This window comes from Numenius arquata, chromosome 6 (genome assembly GCF_964106895.1).
Source record: "Numenius arquata chromosome 6, bNumArq3.hap1.1, whole genome shotgun sequence".
NCBI lineage: Eukaryota > Metazoa > Chordata > Aves > Charadriiformes > Scolopacidae > Numenius > Numenius arquata.
This window is the reverse complement of record NC_133581.1, coordinates 27005660-27023978: the sequence shown is the minus strand read 5'-3', so window position 1 is coordinate 27023978 and position 18319 is coordinate 27005660. Positions and strand designations below refer to the sequence as shown.

The window sequence follows — 18319 nt, the reverse complement described above, 5'->3', positions numbered from 1 at the left end:
TATCCAAACATCTTCCTGGCGACAAAGTGAAAAAACCAATGATAAGAATCAGTCTTGTTTAGCACAAGGTCCATGCCTTTCCTTATGAAACACGGATTACTCAGCTTGAAACCAGCTCTGATGGCTGTACCATACATACTTGAACATGCTTTGGTTTTGGACAAGAGCATCATGAGTCTCCCTAAGTCTAGTTAGGTCTTCAGGAACTATGACAATCAAGCCCATGCAAGGACAAATTGTAAAGTTTTCACAATTAGCAGCAATAAGCACAACAGTTTTCTGTGCAGCGTGGGGGAAAAAAAAAATAACACACCTGGCATTACAACATTTTCTGTATTAATGTCAGAAAATATTAGCTGAGTGATTATCAGTGCGTCCCATGTTAATTAAATATTTAAGAATTAGCTAATTATATAATTACTTAAGCAAAACTCACACATTAGTATAGCAAAATGAAGTGAGATGATACCTTGTTTTACATTATAGAAAACTCACCTTTTCTACTCTTTCTTCAGAGCACATCAGTTGAATTTGTTCATGACATTGTTTCTGATAATATGTCTTCAGGGTGTTTTCTTTCAGCTGCATTTCCAGCTTGAGATATTCTTTTCTGATTTCCTCACGGTTTGCAAACACATTTTTAAGGATTTCTTTGTATCTATTAGAACAAAAGAATAAGAATAAATAACGGATTACTTACTGAAGACTTGTTTTTTACAACCATCTCCTTCAACAACTGGAACTTCCAATTTAAAGTTAATAAAATAAACACAAAAAATTAAGAAGAAAAAAGTAAAGCCTGTTATAGATGAGCACTAAATAAAGTGTCAGTGCATCAGTAAAGACTATGTACTCAAACTGGAAACGGGATATGAAATTTTGAAGGGGTCACTAAAAAGAAACCTTGTTGGGTTTACAAAGACGACACTGGGATTCAACAGAAAGATATCTGGAACTTCTTCACATAAGTCTCTCTTATAACTCTGCCTCCAAAAAGATAGTAAATACTTATGTTCTCTACTTCTTATACCGATTTATTAAACAGATCAGACTACTGTTGCCATAGACACATACAAGGTGTACTTTAAAAAAACCTGCTAGCTATCTCTCAAAAAAGGAAAACCATAAGTCTTCAGTTGCTCACTTTCTCTGAAGTTCTGTTGTACACTTTTAATCACTAATGGATGACAAAAATCAGAACATGCATCATGTTTTAACACATACTAGGCTAATAGGGGGGAAAAGACCCCAAACTAGTGACAGAAGAGTTATCCCAAGGAGACCAATGTTTAAATGGCCTCAAAACCTGCTTGTCCCTAGTCTGCAATGCCAATCAGAATGATTAGGAGAAAGCCTGGAATTATTATCATGTTGCAATATAAGTTTCAGTGGTGGTATTTTTTCACTTCTCTATTGAATACCGAAAATGCAGTATAGAATAGCCAAAAGATACCTCATATCTCGATAATGACTAATCTTGTATACAAGCCATTTCATAACATCCTATTGATTTGTTAGAACTTTATATAAGAATAAAGGCACAGCAGTACTCTAAAGACATGCAACATTGAAGGTCATTATACAGTGTTTAGTATAAGAGATTGTAAAAATAAATACAGTCTGAATAACTTCAAGTCTTTTATTCTAGTGTTTTCTCTCATTTTAAAAACAAAGAGAATTAACTAAAGAATTCTTCTCTACAGTTTTAGAAATTCAACAGTTTTATCTAAAAGTGTCCAGAGAATGCTATTGTACCTAGGTAAAAATGTGTACTAAAACACACACAGAATTTAGAAATAATATTTCTTTAAGGAAAAAAAATAGTCAGCTGCCGAGTATCAGAGTTCTTACCCTACACTGTTACTATCTACAAGATCTGCACTGCTATACTATCTATTGCACAGCTGGTTGGAGAATTTTTTTCCTCCATAGTATCCATAGAAACACTGCTCTTCCCAGCTGCCTGGGAAACACAACAATAAGAAATGAAGGTGAACCCTTCTCAGTTTCCCTCAGAGTAAAACCCTGGGCATAGTTTAAGAATCTGAATCCGCAGCCTCTCTATGTACGGTCACTGTGAGGAACCATTACCACTAAATCAACCCTTTGTGTATTTACAGTCACCAGTGTCCCAAATATAGCATCAAGTAGAGAAGCCTTTGCAAAGCTCCTGCCCTGAGCTGCACTCACTCTTTCAGTAATCACACTTTTATGGAGTTATCTTTACCCTCTCTTCTTCACTTAAAAATGCAAAGTGATCCTGTAGGCATATCCTGGGTATGAACTCTCTGAACTACCTAGTCTTAAAGAGCTCGTGGACTTGGTGGTGGTAGTTCCAAAGCCAGTGTCCGCTGTCTACCTCAACAGGCTCAAGACTTGAAGGGTTGGCAGACAAGGGATCTCCAAGCTTTAGACAGGGGGAGAGGGAATAACCTTTAGCTTTGAAGAAGAAAGTGGTGTAATCAGTGAGTCTCTTCCAGATAATACTGAAGCACAAGCCATAGTTGGACTGAAACACAAGACTGTGGATAAGGCTCTCTACCCTGTCCCAAACATAAGGGAGAAGACAGCAGAATACCTTCAAAATCTGTAAGTTAATGTGGGAGAAATCAGTTCATCACCCACACCATCAAAAGGATGAACCTGACAATCTTCATGAGGAAGAAAGGAATGAAACACTCACTTTATTGGTGATATCTAGAGTGAATTGGATAGGCTTACACGTGTGTCTGGATATTGCAGAAAATTAAAACCCAAACATTCTCTGACCACAAATCTTAGCTTAGTATATGTCCAGCATATTGAAAAAACTTTTTAGAGACCTTGCCCTTGACTGATTCTTCCCACACACATAGAACGAAATAAACGGCAAATCACAGGAAATTAAATTAACCTTAAAGACTTACAGTGCAAAAACACACAGGAAGAGTGTCAGGACTATCAACATTATTTAGAAACCTATATTTCTTTTCAAAATTAAGTTTAAATAACCTAAATGAGAGGTTTATTGAAACCTCAGTGAATTAACCTATCCCAGCTCTGTACCTCTCACAAATACAGATTTTCACTGAATATTTTTGCTACCAAACCTTTCACAATCACCATCTCGTTTTTATCTGCCACTGCATGTGTGTGTACACATATATGCATGTGTATATATATGTATACACACGTGCACTCAGTCTTTGGAAGATAGTGCTTTCACATGGGGATCCTTCTAACACCACAACAATAGAAATAAGATCTGAAAAGTCAAAGTGAATTAAAATAAATTCAAAGCAGTTTTGCTAAATATTGGTTAAAAAAAAGAAATTTGTAAAATTTACGTTTTTATTTTAGTTTTTTCTAAAAACCTGCATTGCAATATGGTAACCAAGATTAAAGATCGTTTATATTTTTCTCTAAAATGTTTAGCTTTTGGTAGTAGAAAAGAACTTCTTAGCCCTATAGAGCTCTGGAGTGTCCTAGGAGAACACTTGTCCTAAAGTCTTGTGTGTTATCAATGGTAGAATTTAATCTACACGTTTATAGAGAGTAACCATCAGTAGCCTTGATACAAAAATACCTCTCTCATGAAATATTTTCATCACAATAATGAAGCTATTGATAAGCTTTTAAAACACCCAGTACATGAGCATTTTACAAAACACATGCGCACTGATGAAGCTCAGATTTTAGTAAGATTCAATTGCCTATCATAAATAAGTATTCTTGCTATCAGCACTAGTAATTAAAATTTGACGGGAATAAATATAATCCACAGAATACTAACATTGCTGCACTTCTGTCAATTTAGTAAGTACTCCATATGATGCAAAGTCTTTACCACTGATCTAAATCATGATGTCAGAGTCAGTTATGTCAGCTTCTGGTTATATTGCAGTGAGCAATTACAACTGATTAATTTGCCTAGAAGGTTAATATCAGGATATTTCCTCAAGTACACAATATTTATTTCATTTTAAATCCACCACCAAGTTCTGAAAAGAAGTGATAAGGTATGCAAAGCCACATCTAGTCTAAGTAATACAGTGTTAAAATGAGGAAACCAATATTGGAAAGAGTAAGCTCGTTTTACAAATACTTTTACAAGTTATGCAAACTCCACTTTTGAAACAAGACTGTAATATGATTACTTTACCTTTGTATTTCCACTTGCTGGTTGTTTGAAAGTACTGCTGCATCATGATTTTCAGGAATGCTTGCTTGCTTTTCTTCATATTCCCTCAGTTTCTCTTTCAACATTAGGATCTAAAGCAAAAAAGAAAGTGCCTTGTAGTTGCAATATAGTTTTTGGGATTTTTTAAAACCTATCATTCTGTGCTTATGTCTTGAAAAGCTTTACAAATGGCAGTGCGTGACACTCCTCTTAGAATACAAAATATCTTTCTTACAAGTGACTATATGGTAAAATTAGGACAGTATCACCTTATAGATTAAATCCCATAAATGTTTTTTTAAATTCAAATTTATAACAATTAACCTTTCAAACTTCTAGCAATAGATTTTGACATACCTCTTTCTTTTGTTCATTGCAAATTTTAACATACTGGCTTATGTGACTGTCCAAACTAACAACATTGCTCTTCAACTGTTAAAGAAAAGAAACAAATTAGAATTTAAGAAAGCTCCTTCATGCCTACCTGCATGATAAATACACTGTGTATAAGTAGTAAATAATTACACTTGCACTATATTATGAATGATGAATACAATCCTGACTTGCACAACAAAAATATGACTCTCGGCTTTTGCAATAATCTGCTACATACCTATGGCCATGTCATTTCCCTCAACAGAACACTAAAAAATTATTACATCCACATGTGCAAGCACATTTTGCATTTATTAATTTATTCAGAGTAGTTTTGCTATTTAATGTATATCTTGTGAATTTTATTATAAAAACTATCTTTAAATATGCAACAAATGGGAACTACAGTCAACACCATATTACGTAAAAGAAGTTAGGAACTTATGAAAAAATATCAGGATAGTCTGGATAATAAAGAGCAGAAGACAGGACACCCCAGTATCTTTTCAGTTATCAATATAATCTCATTGAGCTTCTTGGCTCCAGCTGAATTCTACCTGTAACAAGCCTAGACTGGCTCTTGTAGAACTGCTCAGATATTTCTTTCATGTGCTTTACAGCTCTCTGAGAATGTAATAGTATGATACTGAAACTGGCTGTGAATTCTACCAGCTGAAGACTCTTTCAAAATTTGAGGCTCACAAAAAAAAAAACCTCTCAAACTGGCAGCATAATCCCATTAATGAAGCTATGTTGCTTTTAGGCCAGAACTAGCCAGCTGTGCTGTCTCTGCACCTACTACATATATCACTTATGGTGAAGAGTTAACTGTAAGAAAGAGGTAACTGAACAAAATTGAGACAGAAGATGAAGGAAATAATAATTGTTAAAAGAAATAACTCTCCTTCTCTTAGTGCTGTATTAAAATACTTTGAATAAAGATCAACAAATACCAACATACTCACAGAAGACTTAATATCCTTTGCTCGGTTTGCATACTTAAGAGTGTTATATGTATCATCATAGAACATAGAAGATGGACTAACAGCAGCTATCATTATTGTTCGGCAGTTTCCTCCAAGAGAATCTTTCAATAAACGAGTAAGCTTGCTGTTTCGATACGGAATGTGCTGTTTCTTGCTCTAAAAAGAGAGTTATATGTTTATGGATTAGTTAGCTAGACTTTAAGTATTCACCTGCCTAAAAGTCTGCTTAGAATTTCAACAATGCCACAAAACATGACAAACAGACTTGGAACTTTTCTTTGACACAAGTGGTTTTCCTCAAAATTACATATCCATCTCAAGCGGCTTTAAATCTCTTTGAACTGTTTAATACCTTTATAACACATGTATTAGTCACGTTACTTTCTGACATCCGGACACATAACAACTATTTTTGTGATGTGGGCAACTAACAGAAAAGGTAAACTACATTAAACTACTTTCAGTTCACAGAATAATCAAGGTTGGGAAGGATCTCTCATGATCCACCTAGACCAATCCCTTTGCCCAAAGCAGGGTCAGCTATAGCAAGCTGCCAAGGACTATGCCCAATTGGGTTTTCAATATTTCCAAGGATGGAGACTCCACAACCTTTCCAGGCAATCTAAAGTCTGCTTTGTGAAGCTTGTTTTCAATCACATCTACAGAATCTTCATCTCATGGTACAAAGTTAGATCACTAGGACCCCAATTCCACACCAAATAAGTCACCATGAACAATCTTACTTATGCCAAAATGGTACAGATTCTAAATTCCACCTCCTGCTCCAATAAGATGGTGATAAAAATATGTGGCATCAGGAAGGGAATTAAGAGCTCTGATCATTTTCCACTGGCATATTTGAAGGGGGAAATTGCTAGCTGACCAGAACAACAGAAAAAAGGGTGTAGCTGTAGGCAAGGGACTTGGCCTCAGCAAAAGTTCAGGAGGTTTTGTCATTCTCCCACATAACTGTCCCCACTCCTTCCCTTGAGCTGGTGAGCCAGATCAAGAGACTAATTCAGTACTGTGAGCAGGCGGGAGAGAGAGAGACAGAGAGAGAGAGAGAGTGTGTGTGCACGCGCGTGTGTGTAACAGCAAAAAGAACAGCTTTGGATAGGTGTTGTATTGTAACTCTGGTATTGTAATTTTAGTTGTTGCAGGAAATTAAAAAGCATCTGTTTTATTAAATGACTGAACCATAAAAAAAAAAATCACTTCACTAATGCTGAAAATAATGGGTTTTTTTGTTAGTATGCAGGAGGCTTCCTGATTTTAGGACAGAAACAAAACTTATTCATATCTATGACTAGCCTATAAGGCAAAATCAAAAGCAGTTGAAACCGTTTAAAGCCTTAGCATTTCTATTCCGAGTGTAAGCAACAAAACCCAAGGTGTTTTCCTCCAATATTCTTACACAGACAAAAAACTCCATGTAGTTCATTTAAACAAGCCTTTGACTTAAGGCAATCAAAGGGATGCTGATTCCAACATCAGTATCAGCAGAAGTGAAATACATACTCAAGAAGTTGTTTCTCTTTCAAGTAAAACTTACTTTCAGCACTGGTGCTAATGTAGCAAAAGTGAAGTTGCATCAGATGATTCAGCAACAGAAGAGATAAAGCAAATTTTTTTTTTTTCCTCTGCCTAAAGTTTACAGAGACTTTTTTTTAATTAGAATGACTCTACACATACTGTAAGTATATGTTTATTTAATATATTCCATTAGGATATCCCAGGAGTAATTTCCAAAGACACAGTACAAGTCAAATGAGATATGACAGAAGTATTGCCATTTTTAATACTTACCATTTTTAAGAATATTTTCACAACAGTAGGAGATGAAGATTTCATGGGAAAGCTGCACATACCTTTGGATTTGCCAAGGCATTAATGACATTTCCAAGAGCTAGCAGGGAGCGGTTAATATTTGTTCCTTCTCTAAAACGAGCCCCCTTGGCATTTGTCACGCTGGCACGTTCAGATCCTGCCAGGTCAATGAGAGACATTTTGGCGATGCGAACATTTTGGTTAATACTAGCTGTTTTATCTTGCTGCCTTAGATAAATCTACAAAAAAAAAAGAAAACAAAAAAGTAACCACTAACCAGTCTGTTGTTACTCTAAGCAGTAAGTTGATTTTAGAGTGTAACAACTGCTTTCAGAAATTTTTATACATCCATATGCATTCAAAGAACACAAGTTAAACCTTTAGTAAGTAATCTAACACCAACAGGCAGTTTGGCCTAATGGAAAATAGTGAATCCATTTCTGACGCTTACCTCTTAAACTCACTTGCTTCACATATTAGCAGGGAAAAAGCAGCAGAGTATGGTTGTGCTGGGTTTGGCTGGGATGGAGTTAATTTTCTGCATAGGACCCCACATGGTGCTTTCGGATTTGTGACCCAAACACATCAGTGTCTAGCCTTTGCTGAACAGCGGTTGTATAGTGTCAAGGCAGTGGGCAAGAGATTGTAAGGGGACAGCTGACCCTACTTGACCCAAAGTTTCTCCAAAGTAGCCATCGCTTGAGGACTGCCTGGGCATCAGACTGCCAATGGCAAGTGATCACTTTCCCCTCCACTTAATAGGTGAGCCACAAGGTGTTTCCTTCTTCCTCTCGCTTTGCCTTTTTGATTCTCTCCCGCATCCTGCTCACTGCAGTGGCAAAGACTGGTGAGCTTCAAATTTAGTTCATAGCTAAATTAGCACTCGATTCTTCCACACTCAAGACATACTACACTACTGCACTTTCAACTGGAAAAGGTGTTATTTTTTTAACTGTACCTTTAAGAGTATGCCATGAGGCAAGAGAAATATATAGGGATAAGCCAGGAAAAAGGCTGGACTTTCAGTGATTTAGACTTCACTGTAACTACAATTAATAGGAGAACAATACTCATTTACTGCTGTGAAAACACATACTGCTCCAGCATCTTTTGGAAAGCTGTGACCCCTGATGCCACTTGTTCCCCCTCATCCCTTCTTTTCTGGAGTTTTCATGGCACAGGAAATATACAGAGAACTAAATGCTTTTGCTTCCTTCTGCTAGTGAAGGAATTCTTTCCACAGGTTTGTGAGCAGGTAGGTAAAACATGATTATACAGTCAATAAGAAGAATTACAGTTAACCTTAGGTGGCTTTTACTTTTTAAGGATTCTCCATTCATTTCCCCTTTTGTATTGAGTGCCTTGCCATTTTTAAGGCTAATGGTTACTGACACTTTCACCAACACACTTTTAGACAGTGAATTGGGAAAGCGTTGCCGTACATATAAGGACTAATAAAGACACTATTTCACCAGCATTAAGCTTTGTGCATGAGAAATTAAGTCTTCAAAGCAACTTGTAATAGGAAAAAAGAGTGACAAGTATTGGGAGTGAATAAAAGTCTTATGACTTGCCACAAAAGGTATGTCTATACCAAACAATACAAGTAAGTTCTGTTGTACGATTTCTAGCACAATATACAATCAAAAAAAAAAGTCACTTCCCTGTACTTACCTAGATAAAGTAACTTTCTCAGGCTGGTAGCACTCTACCAGAACCCAGTAACTATCACTAGTCAAGTAGGGAAAGATGGAGTGACAGCCAAACTATGTTGTATGACTCAAACTTTTATAAAAATTCAAGAGATACAGGAAACGCCCAAAGCAGAATCTTTTCTATTTCTATGTCCGTCAGCAGAACACTCTCAATAGAACAGTGTGACAATTGGGATTTTACTTTCAGATGCAGTAATTGCCTGACCTAGATAGGCATTTCAAACCTAAGACAGATGGTACAGTAAGGTAAAATTTGCATCTCTAAACGTCCTGGGCCAAGACTTTTACTACTCTCTGAGTCAGTTCCAGAAAACATCCTGCTCCAATAAAGTTAACAAAAACCAAAGCCAGCATAAAAGATAACCACTCACTACAAACAACATCAACTCTTAAAGTAACAGAAAACTTTAAAATGAAGAGGAATCAAGACATCAGTAGGGATCTCATCATTTATATCTGTGGAACCAAGGAGGCACTAAAGGATAAGCTGGTGAGACATGTTTAGCAGAACGTCACAGATTTGTAGAAATAGATAAGAAACTGACATAAGGGATTACTTGTAGTACTAATTGACTACTTTGTCATTATTTCTTACAGATGCCAACACTGCTAATAAGTGCCTCAAGTAGATCGAGTATTTAAGAGCCTACTTTTTAAAAGTATGGTTGTGAACTTGCTTAGCTTAAACCAGTGTATATTAATTAAAATCTGTGAAACTTCCAGTTGCATTCATTGGACCAATCTAGTTAGCAACAGTAATATTCCTTTGAAGTGCCACATGCAGACACAGTACTTATAATAAGCATTTAATTACACACACACTTTCCTATAAATAAGTGACATAAACCTCCCACCTCCCAAGTACAGAGTCACTTCTGTGAAAAAGGCTTAAACCCCATTCACTCTTAAATGGGCTATTATTCAAAGGCTGCACTAGTTTATCTTTGATAATACACAGTATTAGTAGGTATTTATTTAAAGCACACATTAAAGATACAATTGTCTAACAAAACATGTCATGATTTTTACGAATAATAGGTGCACTTAAGAAAATAACACTTAAGCAAAAGCAATTAAGTATCTTGATTGACAGCTAGAGCAACTCAGAAGACAAATGCAACAAACATTCAGAATTATCTCATTATAGGAGTTAACTGGATTAGGAATATTGCAAAGAACACCAGAGAAAGCTTTTGGTAACTACAGTATCCTTTAACAGAATCAGTCTGACAGTTTTTGTGAGTGAACTGTGCACTGGGGCTGAATGCTGAGTACACAGCAGAACATGCTTTATGCCATGGCAATGCCTAATCTTTACATTGAAAGGTCTTCTCCTTCATGAAAAGGTTCTAACATCCAGACATTTGTCCATGAATATCAAGTTCAATCAAGCACGCCATTTAACTGCCTGCAGCTGCATATGGAAACTGGCTAAGAGACTCACTGTAACAGTATTTTGTAAGCATTCAGACAATTGTGATTTATATTTTCTCATGCATCACATCAGTTTACAATGTGGATATAATACACACGCAATGAAAAATAAAAACCAATGCTTGTTCATTTCGGAACATAATATGAAACGCATTTACAAAACCATTGAGCATGACAGTTCTCATTCAGTGCATTTCAAACAAGCTGCATCCTAAATATGTACTTTTTGTACACACAAATATATTTGCTGTTCCTACAATATTTAGGCATGAGAGGATCTTTGTTTTCATTATGTTTTTACTTATATTGAAAGAAAATAAGCAATCCTTTCATCTGCAAGCATTCATATATGCTTTACTTTCACTGTCTGTAAACTGGAAATAGTTTGAAGTGGTGAATTTTAAAAAAGTGGAAGTCTGATTAAGTATATGCATCCATTTTTTTTGTCATACATTCAAACAAAATTGCAGTAAGATCCAGGTATACTAATTTTGTCAATATAGTTTATTTGATGAATATGCACCTTCTGCTAACAAGTAGCTTTATCTACAGCGAGATCAATTTGTAGGCTGGAGAAGACAAACTCACCCGCATCCCTGTTCACAGAATTGTTTGTCTTCTTGCTGAAGACATTATGAGTTTGCAACATTTACCTCATTTATGTAATTGCTTGCCACTTCTAGAAACGAACTGAGAAGAATTCAAAGCCTGCCAGACAAGACAATCCAAAAGTTTTTCCTGTTGAGTAAAGGTGAGGGAAGCAAGACACTCCAGCCCAGTAAATAAAGAAATAGAAGTCAGCAGTTCCCTCTCCGATCTCAGTCTGTGGCACTGCACTTTGTGCCTTTTTAAAGGCAGCACATATACGCAACAAGACAGCTCTCAAACCTAACACCTTCATAAGAAGTCTTTGCCTTAAACGTATAACCATGGGCAAGACCTCAGGAGAAATTAAAACCTGGAAGGGTAATTTAAACAAAGTCTAAGGAATATAAGAAAACATAGAAGCTTATAGACTGGGAATTACTTTTGCTCTGCTACATATTATAGAAGTATTTAACATATTTACTATCCATTATTAACCTCTTTTCTCATTGGAAGTGACAGCAGAGCTCTGCAGAGCTAAGTCTACAGCTACTTGCACGGCCATCATCCATGTCAAAATACAAACTTTTGGCTATAGTTATTAATCATTGCTTAAGTCTACATATATACTTAAGAACTGCCTAACAGTTAGATAGTTTATCTGTAATGCAAGGACCAGAATTCAAATTCCGTTTAATATTTGGCAACCTAGAATGGCAACTAGTATAAATACTACAAAATTATGTGCTTTGCAGAATGTACTAGCAAACAGAAAAAGAAGTTGTAGCTAACAAGGCCCATTTTTAAATATTATTTTTTAAAAAATACTACAGGTTTAAGAGGAGTCAGCAGGATAAAGTGGTGGTGACCAAACAGCAGTAAACTTTGGAGAAGTCCTAAATTATAATGGATTTGTACAACACATGCAAAACTCACCTATAGAGAATAAAAATTACCATTTCATTTTGATGATACAAGTATGCATTATGGAGACATGTTCAGACTGTATATATTGCTTTGTTCTAAAAATTGCTACATACCAGAATATTAAGAAACCACTTTAGTGTAAAAAAAAAATCAACACAAACCAAAATAAGCAGGATGAGAAAGTACTACTTAAGAATCTCGGTTCAGTCAGATGTATAACTGCATTCTGTAAAATATTTTTCCTAGAAGAATGCTAAGCAACATAATGAAATCAAAGAGCATTAACCTCGCCCCCCCCCCAACAACTTTCAGTTTATAAAATTACAATATGGAAGTATATTCCATATATGCTCAAAATTACGGTTTTACAGACAAGATATTTCTTCAAACTAATGAAACTAGAGAGCTTTTCATTGCGTTACATTTCTCAAATATAATCACTATGAACCTTTACATACTTACAAGGACTGAGAAGTCAACAAGAACAGTAAACTGGAAAACTTGAATCTCCTCTCACCCAAACTAAGGTTCAACGCATCTTAAAAAAAAAAAACGCTTCCATCTTATTCAAATTTAAACAACTTCACCTCACAGTAATGACCACTGTGTACCTGCTATATTGTCTTACCTGGAAGACGGCATGGGACCGGGAAGAGGAGGCATTTGCATCTGTGGGATGCTGTGTTCTATTTTTATTTCCATAATCCAACATTTGAAGGATTTCCTCTGCCGATTTAGGCTTTAAGATTAGAGCAAAAGGTAAGTGCACAGTTTGTTTGTTGTTTTTTTTTCTTTTTTGTCAACTGTAGGAGATTCCACATTAATACTAAAATAAATTAACATTCACCTTCAAAAAAAATAAAGGAACTTAAAATTTTAGTTAGCTAGAAATAAAAGATATTTCCTGTTTTGGAATTGAGGCACTTTCAGCAAAAATGCAGTAAGGCACAAAAAGTATGCACTTCAGTGCAGAAATCTCAGAGGATTTTTTTAGTAAAAAATTTAAACAAATCTCCAAAGGCTCTCTATAGTCAGAAAAAGTCTTAATTAAGAATGACTGACTTAATTTTTCTTGTACTATTTTATTGAATGGTGATCAACTATTTTTTTTTCCCCTGCAAGACCCAGGCTTTGGGAAGGATGGTGTTCAGTGTGAACCAAATTAATGACACTGTTACTTGTTGAATTGTTAACTCATGTATACAAAAGCTGGAAGCTACATAGTACATAACAAACACTAAAAAGATGTAAGAAAATAGGTTCACGAGACTCAAATTTCAAATTTGAAAACTAAGTTCTGTCACTGACTGCCAAAGAATTGCTACATTGGCCTGGAAAACTTATTTGAAGTGAAAATTTTCACATGCGCTTATTTAAAAAAAAAAAAAACAACCCTGAGATGTAGGCATAAGACTTGCAAAGGTGTAGAACACTGTGAGATGACACTGAAGGCAGTGAATTTCTTTAAGAAATGCTACGATGTATTAGCCAGAACCCAAATATTCCAAAACCCAAAGATGAGCATCAACCCAATGGTACCCTTTCAATAATAAGGACTAGATGCTTAATTCGTTTGTGTTTAAGAATACTAGCAGGTTTTGTTTCCCCAACATGCTTCTGAAGCATTAATTAGGTTCATGAGTTACTAAGGTATGGGTGATTATTGCCAGAAAATAGCCCACTAGGAAATTATTAAGTTGCACATAACTTTCACAGATCAATGGGAACATCACCATTTTCTCAAACACATTGTGAGGCTTCCTGAATCTCAGTATCTTATTTACATACCTGATGTAATGTTAGCCCTTGAACTACCACCCCTTTCTGGGTATCTTCACGAACAGCCAGAGGTCCTGAGTTTACCAGCAGATCACGGATCTGTTCATTGTAGATCTTTGAAAGGGAATTTAAAATCTTTTAATAAAACCATCCTACAATACTTGACAGGATTAAACTTAACTAACCAGAAATCATCACAGCCTTTTTTAATACTTCTTTAAGACAAAGTAACAAATTCATTCTGTAGTGGTTTTGCTAAACAGCTTTCCTATACTGAGGTTGAAATATTCAGTAAATACAATTTGTATTATTTTGGTTTAGCCATTGAAGTCACTCTTTCCTAGTAAATAATCTTAATTCATTATTCAAAAAAAAGCTTACTCCTTTTATAAAAAGCTTTTGCAGCAAGCATGAATCCAAAGCATTTATCATCCCCTATTACACTTCAGAGAGATTTCTTTATCAAACTGTACTTCTGTTAAAGTTCTTAAGTACCTACCTTATTTCTTGATCTGTGAAAGCACTTGAAATAGCACATGGCAAAGGAAACTTTCCCCTCTTCTTCCCCCTCCCCGCCCCCAAATACTACCTACTCTTCCATTCTGACTTTAAGGGGGCTAGGAGGTAACAGTTTTACTACTACTGCTTGACAGTAGTGCCAAGACAGCTACTTGAAAAAACAGAACTGTAATGCAAAAAAGCTGACAAGAGAAAAGGAGAAGGTGACACCAATGAAATATTTCTAAAAAAGGGAATATTTCTAAAGAGCTAACCATTGGCATAGCATCTCTAACTCAAGTAGTTTTACTGTATCATAAATAAACTGAAAACTAAAAAGTATCATTGAAAAAGGATTAGACATCATTTTGTTGTGTGATTTCACAGTGCTTATAAGACGCTATTGTGAAGTCCTGAATATACCCCTGAAAAGGCATGGTCTTGTACACATCAACAAGTGTTCAGAGGAATGTAACTGATCAGCAAGACAGATCATTAGAATGTTTAGTGAATATATTAGAAGAAATTGCCCTTTTTGAGCAGCCTTCTATAAACAGTAACAGGTGCCTATGAATAACACAAAATTTGCAGAGGGCAGTTCAATCCCATTCCTAACAGGAACAAATTTATTAAGATATGCCTTATTAGAAGCAACATACCAGATACAGGAACTGGCTTACCTCTAAGTAAGAGACAGCAACATTGCATATTTTATCTTCTTTTATTTGATCCATGCAATTATAAAGTGCCATCATGGTTAAATACATCACTCCAGGATCTTCAGGGGTACCTAACATTGTGTGAGTCTTTCCAGCTCCCGTTGCACCATATGCTAGCACTGAATTTTCACAAAAAACAACAAAGCATAAAGATACACTTTATACCAGTAAGCTAATCAGGCATGCAAAAGTCAAATGGACATTCACACACCACTGTCATTCTGCACAGCTGTTTTCATAAACTAATCAGGTTTCTTACTCAGGCTTTACCTGTAACAGATATAATCAGAAAGCCAGTTCAAAATCACATTTATTTTTCAATTTTCAGTTAAAACAAAAGTAAAAATTGAAATTCTGAAGTCTATTATAACCCTAACATGAAGTCATATACAGAATAGAGCTACCCTAACTCCCATGGGCTAAAAAGTCAGCCTCTTATATACATAAATTAAACCAAAATGCTTTACCTATATCTCAGCCTTTTTTAAGGCCTCTGCAGCAGTCAAACACGATAGTAGAAATTTCAAGGAATTTAATGAAGCTTTTGAACTGAAGAAGATAAATAGCAAAGTGACCTACCTGTGCAGTTATATCCATTTAAGAAGCCATCAATTACAGTTTTGGTAGTATGCTCGAAAACTTCCAACTGAGATGAACTTTCAGCAAAAACAGCATCAAACACAAATTTAAGATCTTTGTTTTTCCTTTTATTAATATCCCTATGGGCCAATCTCTTCCCTTGAAAGAAGCTAACTTCTTCTTCCTTAGGATCAAAGACCAATATATGCTGGTCAACAACATGAACAACTCTGCTAAAGTTGCCATCTTTTTCCTTTTGAGACTCTGGGCGGACACGGACTGCCACTTTCACATGATTACAAACATCATCTTCCTTAGCAGCAGACATAACAACGTCTCTTTTGTCCCCCTTTCTCCACTTCCAAGACTCTTTCAGATCAAGCCCGCGAATCTTTTCTGCAATTGACAAAAAAAAAGTGAAAGGCTGTATATTTCAAATATAACCTTTCAAATAGTTCACACCTTTAATTGGGGCTAACGTCTTGCACATGCAATGCATCTGCCCATTCGTTGTTAGCCCTATGGGCTGCTACAATGATCACAGAACTTTGGAAAGCACTGTAACTAGCTTGAAGAGGTGACCTAATTGAGCACAACTTCAAGAAAAGCAAGTAGCATTTCCCTAAGAAATTCGTATACTTGTTTCAACAATTTGAACTGCTAGTTTATTTACCAGCTTTCCTTTATTTCAGAACAAGCTTGCAGATGAGGTTCCACAGACCAAATAGAGTGGTTTTGCTGTTGTTCTGAAAATACAGAGTAGCCGCTTACCTGCTTTCTCTGACTTACTGGTTTAGTCACATTGCACATAGCTTTAAAGAGACAGTTAAAATAGGACTCATGGGATACAGAAACACATCCCATGGACGTCAGACCAGAATTTCCTTTTAACGGACTCTCCTCGCTGATGAGTACAAGCCGTTCACTCCCAAAAACGGGCAACAACTTTCGTGGTAAAGGCTCTCAATGATACTTTCTCAGCTTCAGGGCAAGGCTTGTCCTCTCTCAGCCAGGCCGCTGACCAAGACACGGCCACAGAGCAGGGCCGTAACACGGAAGAAATACCCACAGGCAGGTGAGTGGGGGCCCGAAGCCTACCCCTCTCGATTCGCTCCTCACTCCGCTAACGGCGTATCTCTCCCCCGGGGCACACCACCAGGCTCAACCCCGCGGTACGTTCAAGGCTACCGCGAAAAGCCCCAACCCCTACCCAGCCACCCACTGCCCAGGCCGCCAACTTACCTCAGCGCCGCGGCTGAGCAACGGCCGCCCGCCCCGCCCGCCCAATTCAAACACAAGGGGCCCGCCCCCCCCCGCCTTCTCATTGGCCGACGCCCCCGTGATGTCAGCAGCGCGACGGCGCCGATGGTAAGCGCGTGGGGACTAGCAGCTCGGGTCGTACTGAGGCCTGGTTGCTGTTGCTAATGCCCTGGGGCTGGGCCGCTCCGCATGTGCGGTGTCGCCCGTGGGGCTCGCCTCTACCCGCCCTATGGAGGCTGCAGGCACTTGCTGTGGGGGGAACCCTGGGGTGAAGGGGGTGGCTCCGCCGGTGTGAGGCTGAAGTGGAGGCTTCCTAACGGCCGAGCCGCGGGGGGCGGCACTTTCCACCTTTTTCGGGCCCTCACGGGGAGGCCTGGCCGGAGGGGAGAGGTCGTGAGGGAGGTGCGTGGGAGCCGAGGGGCAGTGGCAGAGCCCGCAGTGGGGAGGGTGTGGGCTTCCCCCCGGGTATGGTGGGGTGGGCAGGTCGCCCCTTGTGTCCCGCCGGGCGTGGAGCAGCCCTCAGCGTCGTCCTCCCACGCACCCCTGTGGGGCTTGGCTTGGGCTGGGGTGCGGGCTGTGTGCCGCTCCTCCGGTCATCTCTGGGGAAAAAGGTTACGGAATTGAGTTCTTTTTCTCTAGTAACTTTTACCGCCTGCTTTAGTGTAAGTCCCGCTGTGCAGGTGGGACTCAAACTCTGCCCAAACGCTGCTTAAGTTGCCTGCTGTAAGAAAATGCTTTCTGTTCTAACAAAAAACCCTTCCGTTCTGTAGAATAGGGTTTGTTGTAAGCAAAGCGTGTCCCTAGTGTTAGCAACACCTGTGGATTTGTTGTTAAGTAAAGTGTGGCCCTAGTGTTAACAACACCTGTGCTTATACCAGCGTAGGGTGGTGTGGGTTGGATGATGATGGTTGATCTTCAGCCTGTTCATATGGTGTTTTCTATAAAGGCATTGTGGTTCATTGGAAAACTTCAAGGCTATGGTATGTCTGTATAAGATTATACATGCTGCCAAGTTTAAGATTAGGGGAAATAACTGCCCAGCTGAGGCTTAAATGATCAGAGAATAACTTTCCGGAGGTGATGACTTGGTGCATTTTTATCTATGCAGACTAAATATGTGAAGTTTCTGGCTAGGTAAATCCAAGCAAAGCATGCAATAAATATAGTTAAAATAATGTTGCCCTTCTGATAATGGGATAAATATAAGATGGCATTTTTTCAAATGGTGTTAAGTCAAAGTTTGCATCTTTCCTGCCTGACAGGAGAGAATATGCAGTACAGCATTACAGAAGGTCTCAGCTCCATAGAGAAATACAGATATAATGCCTTATTATCACCAGTGTTCAACTTTGGAAGGTCAAAATTTACTTAAGTCACACAGCCTGTACTAGTAGGTTACTGACTTTGTTTTGGAGTGTTTTGGACAGACGGGAAAATATCATTAGTTCTTCATGTAGTTAAAAGACAAGCTATATA

At 37.6% G+C, this 18319-nt stretch overlaps 2 protein-coding genes across 3 annotated transcripts in view; one reads left to right on the top strand and one right to left on the bottom strand.

The window, feature by feature from the left end:
- KIF18A (kinesin family member 18A) overlaps positions 1 to 15911 on the bottom strand; it is a 39030-nt gene extending 23119 nt beyond the window's left edge. Inside the window, exons 1-9 of the mRNA XM_074149630.1 lie at positions 15584 to 15911; positions 14966 to 15123; positions 13797 to 13901; positions 12637 to 12747; positions 7389 to 7586; positions 5500 to 5676; positions 4517 to 4591; positions 4142 to 4251; positions 496 to 658 (exon numbers count right to left, since the gene is read on the bottom strand). Coding sequence (XP_074005731.1) covers positions 496 to 658; positions 4142 to 4251; positions 4517 to 4591; positions 5500 to 5676; positions 7389 to 7586; positions 12637 to 12747; positions 13797 to 13901; positions 14966 to 15123; positions 15584 to 15911 — 1425 coding nt within the window. The remainder of the gene's footprint in view (positions 1 to 495; positions 659 to 4141; positions 4252 to 4516; positions 4592 to 5499; positions 5677 to 7388; positions 7587 to 12636; positions 12748 to 13796; positions 13902 to 14965; positions 15124 to 15583) is intronic.
- Positions 15912 to 16936: 1025 nt separating this feature from the next.
- The window catches only part of METTL15 (methyltransferase 15, mitochondrial 12S rRNA N4-cytidine), a 97179-nt gene continuing 95796 nt past the window's right edge, over positions 16937 to 18319 (top strand). The window contains exon 1 of one of the 2 annotated variants that reach the window (XM_074149415.1): positions 16937 to 16951. The gene's annotated coding sequence lies outside the window, so the exon portion shown is untranslated. The other variant, XM_074149416.1, reaches the window with a different exon arrangement.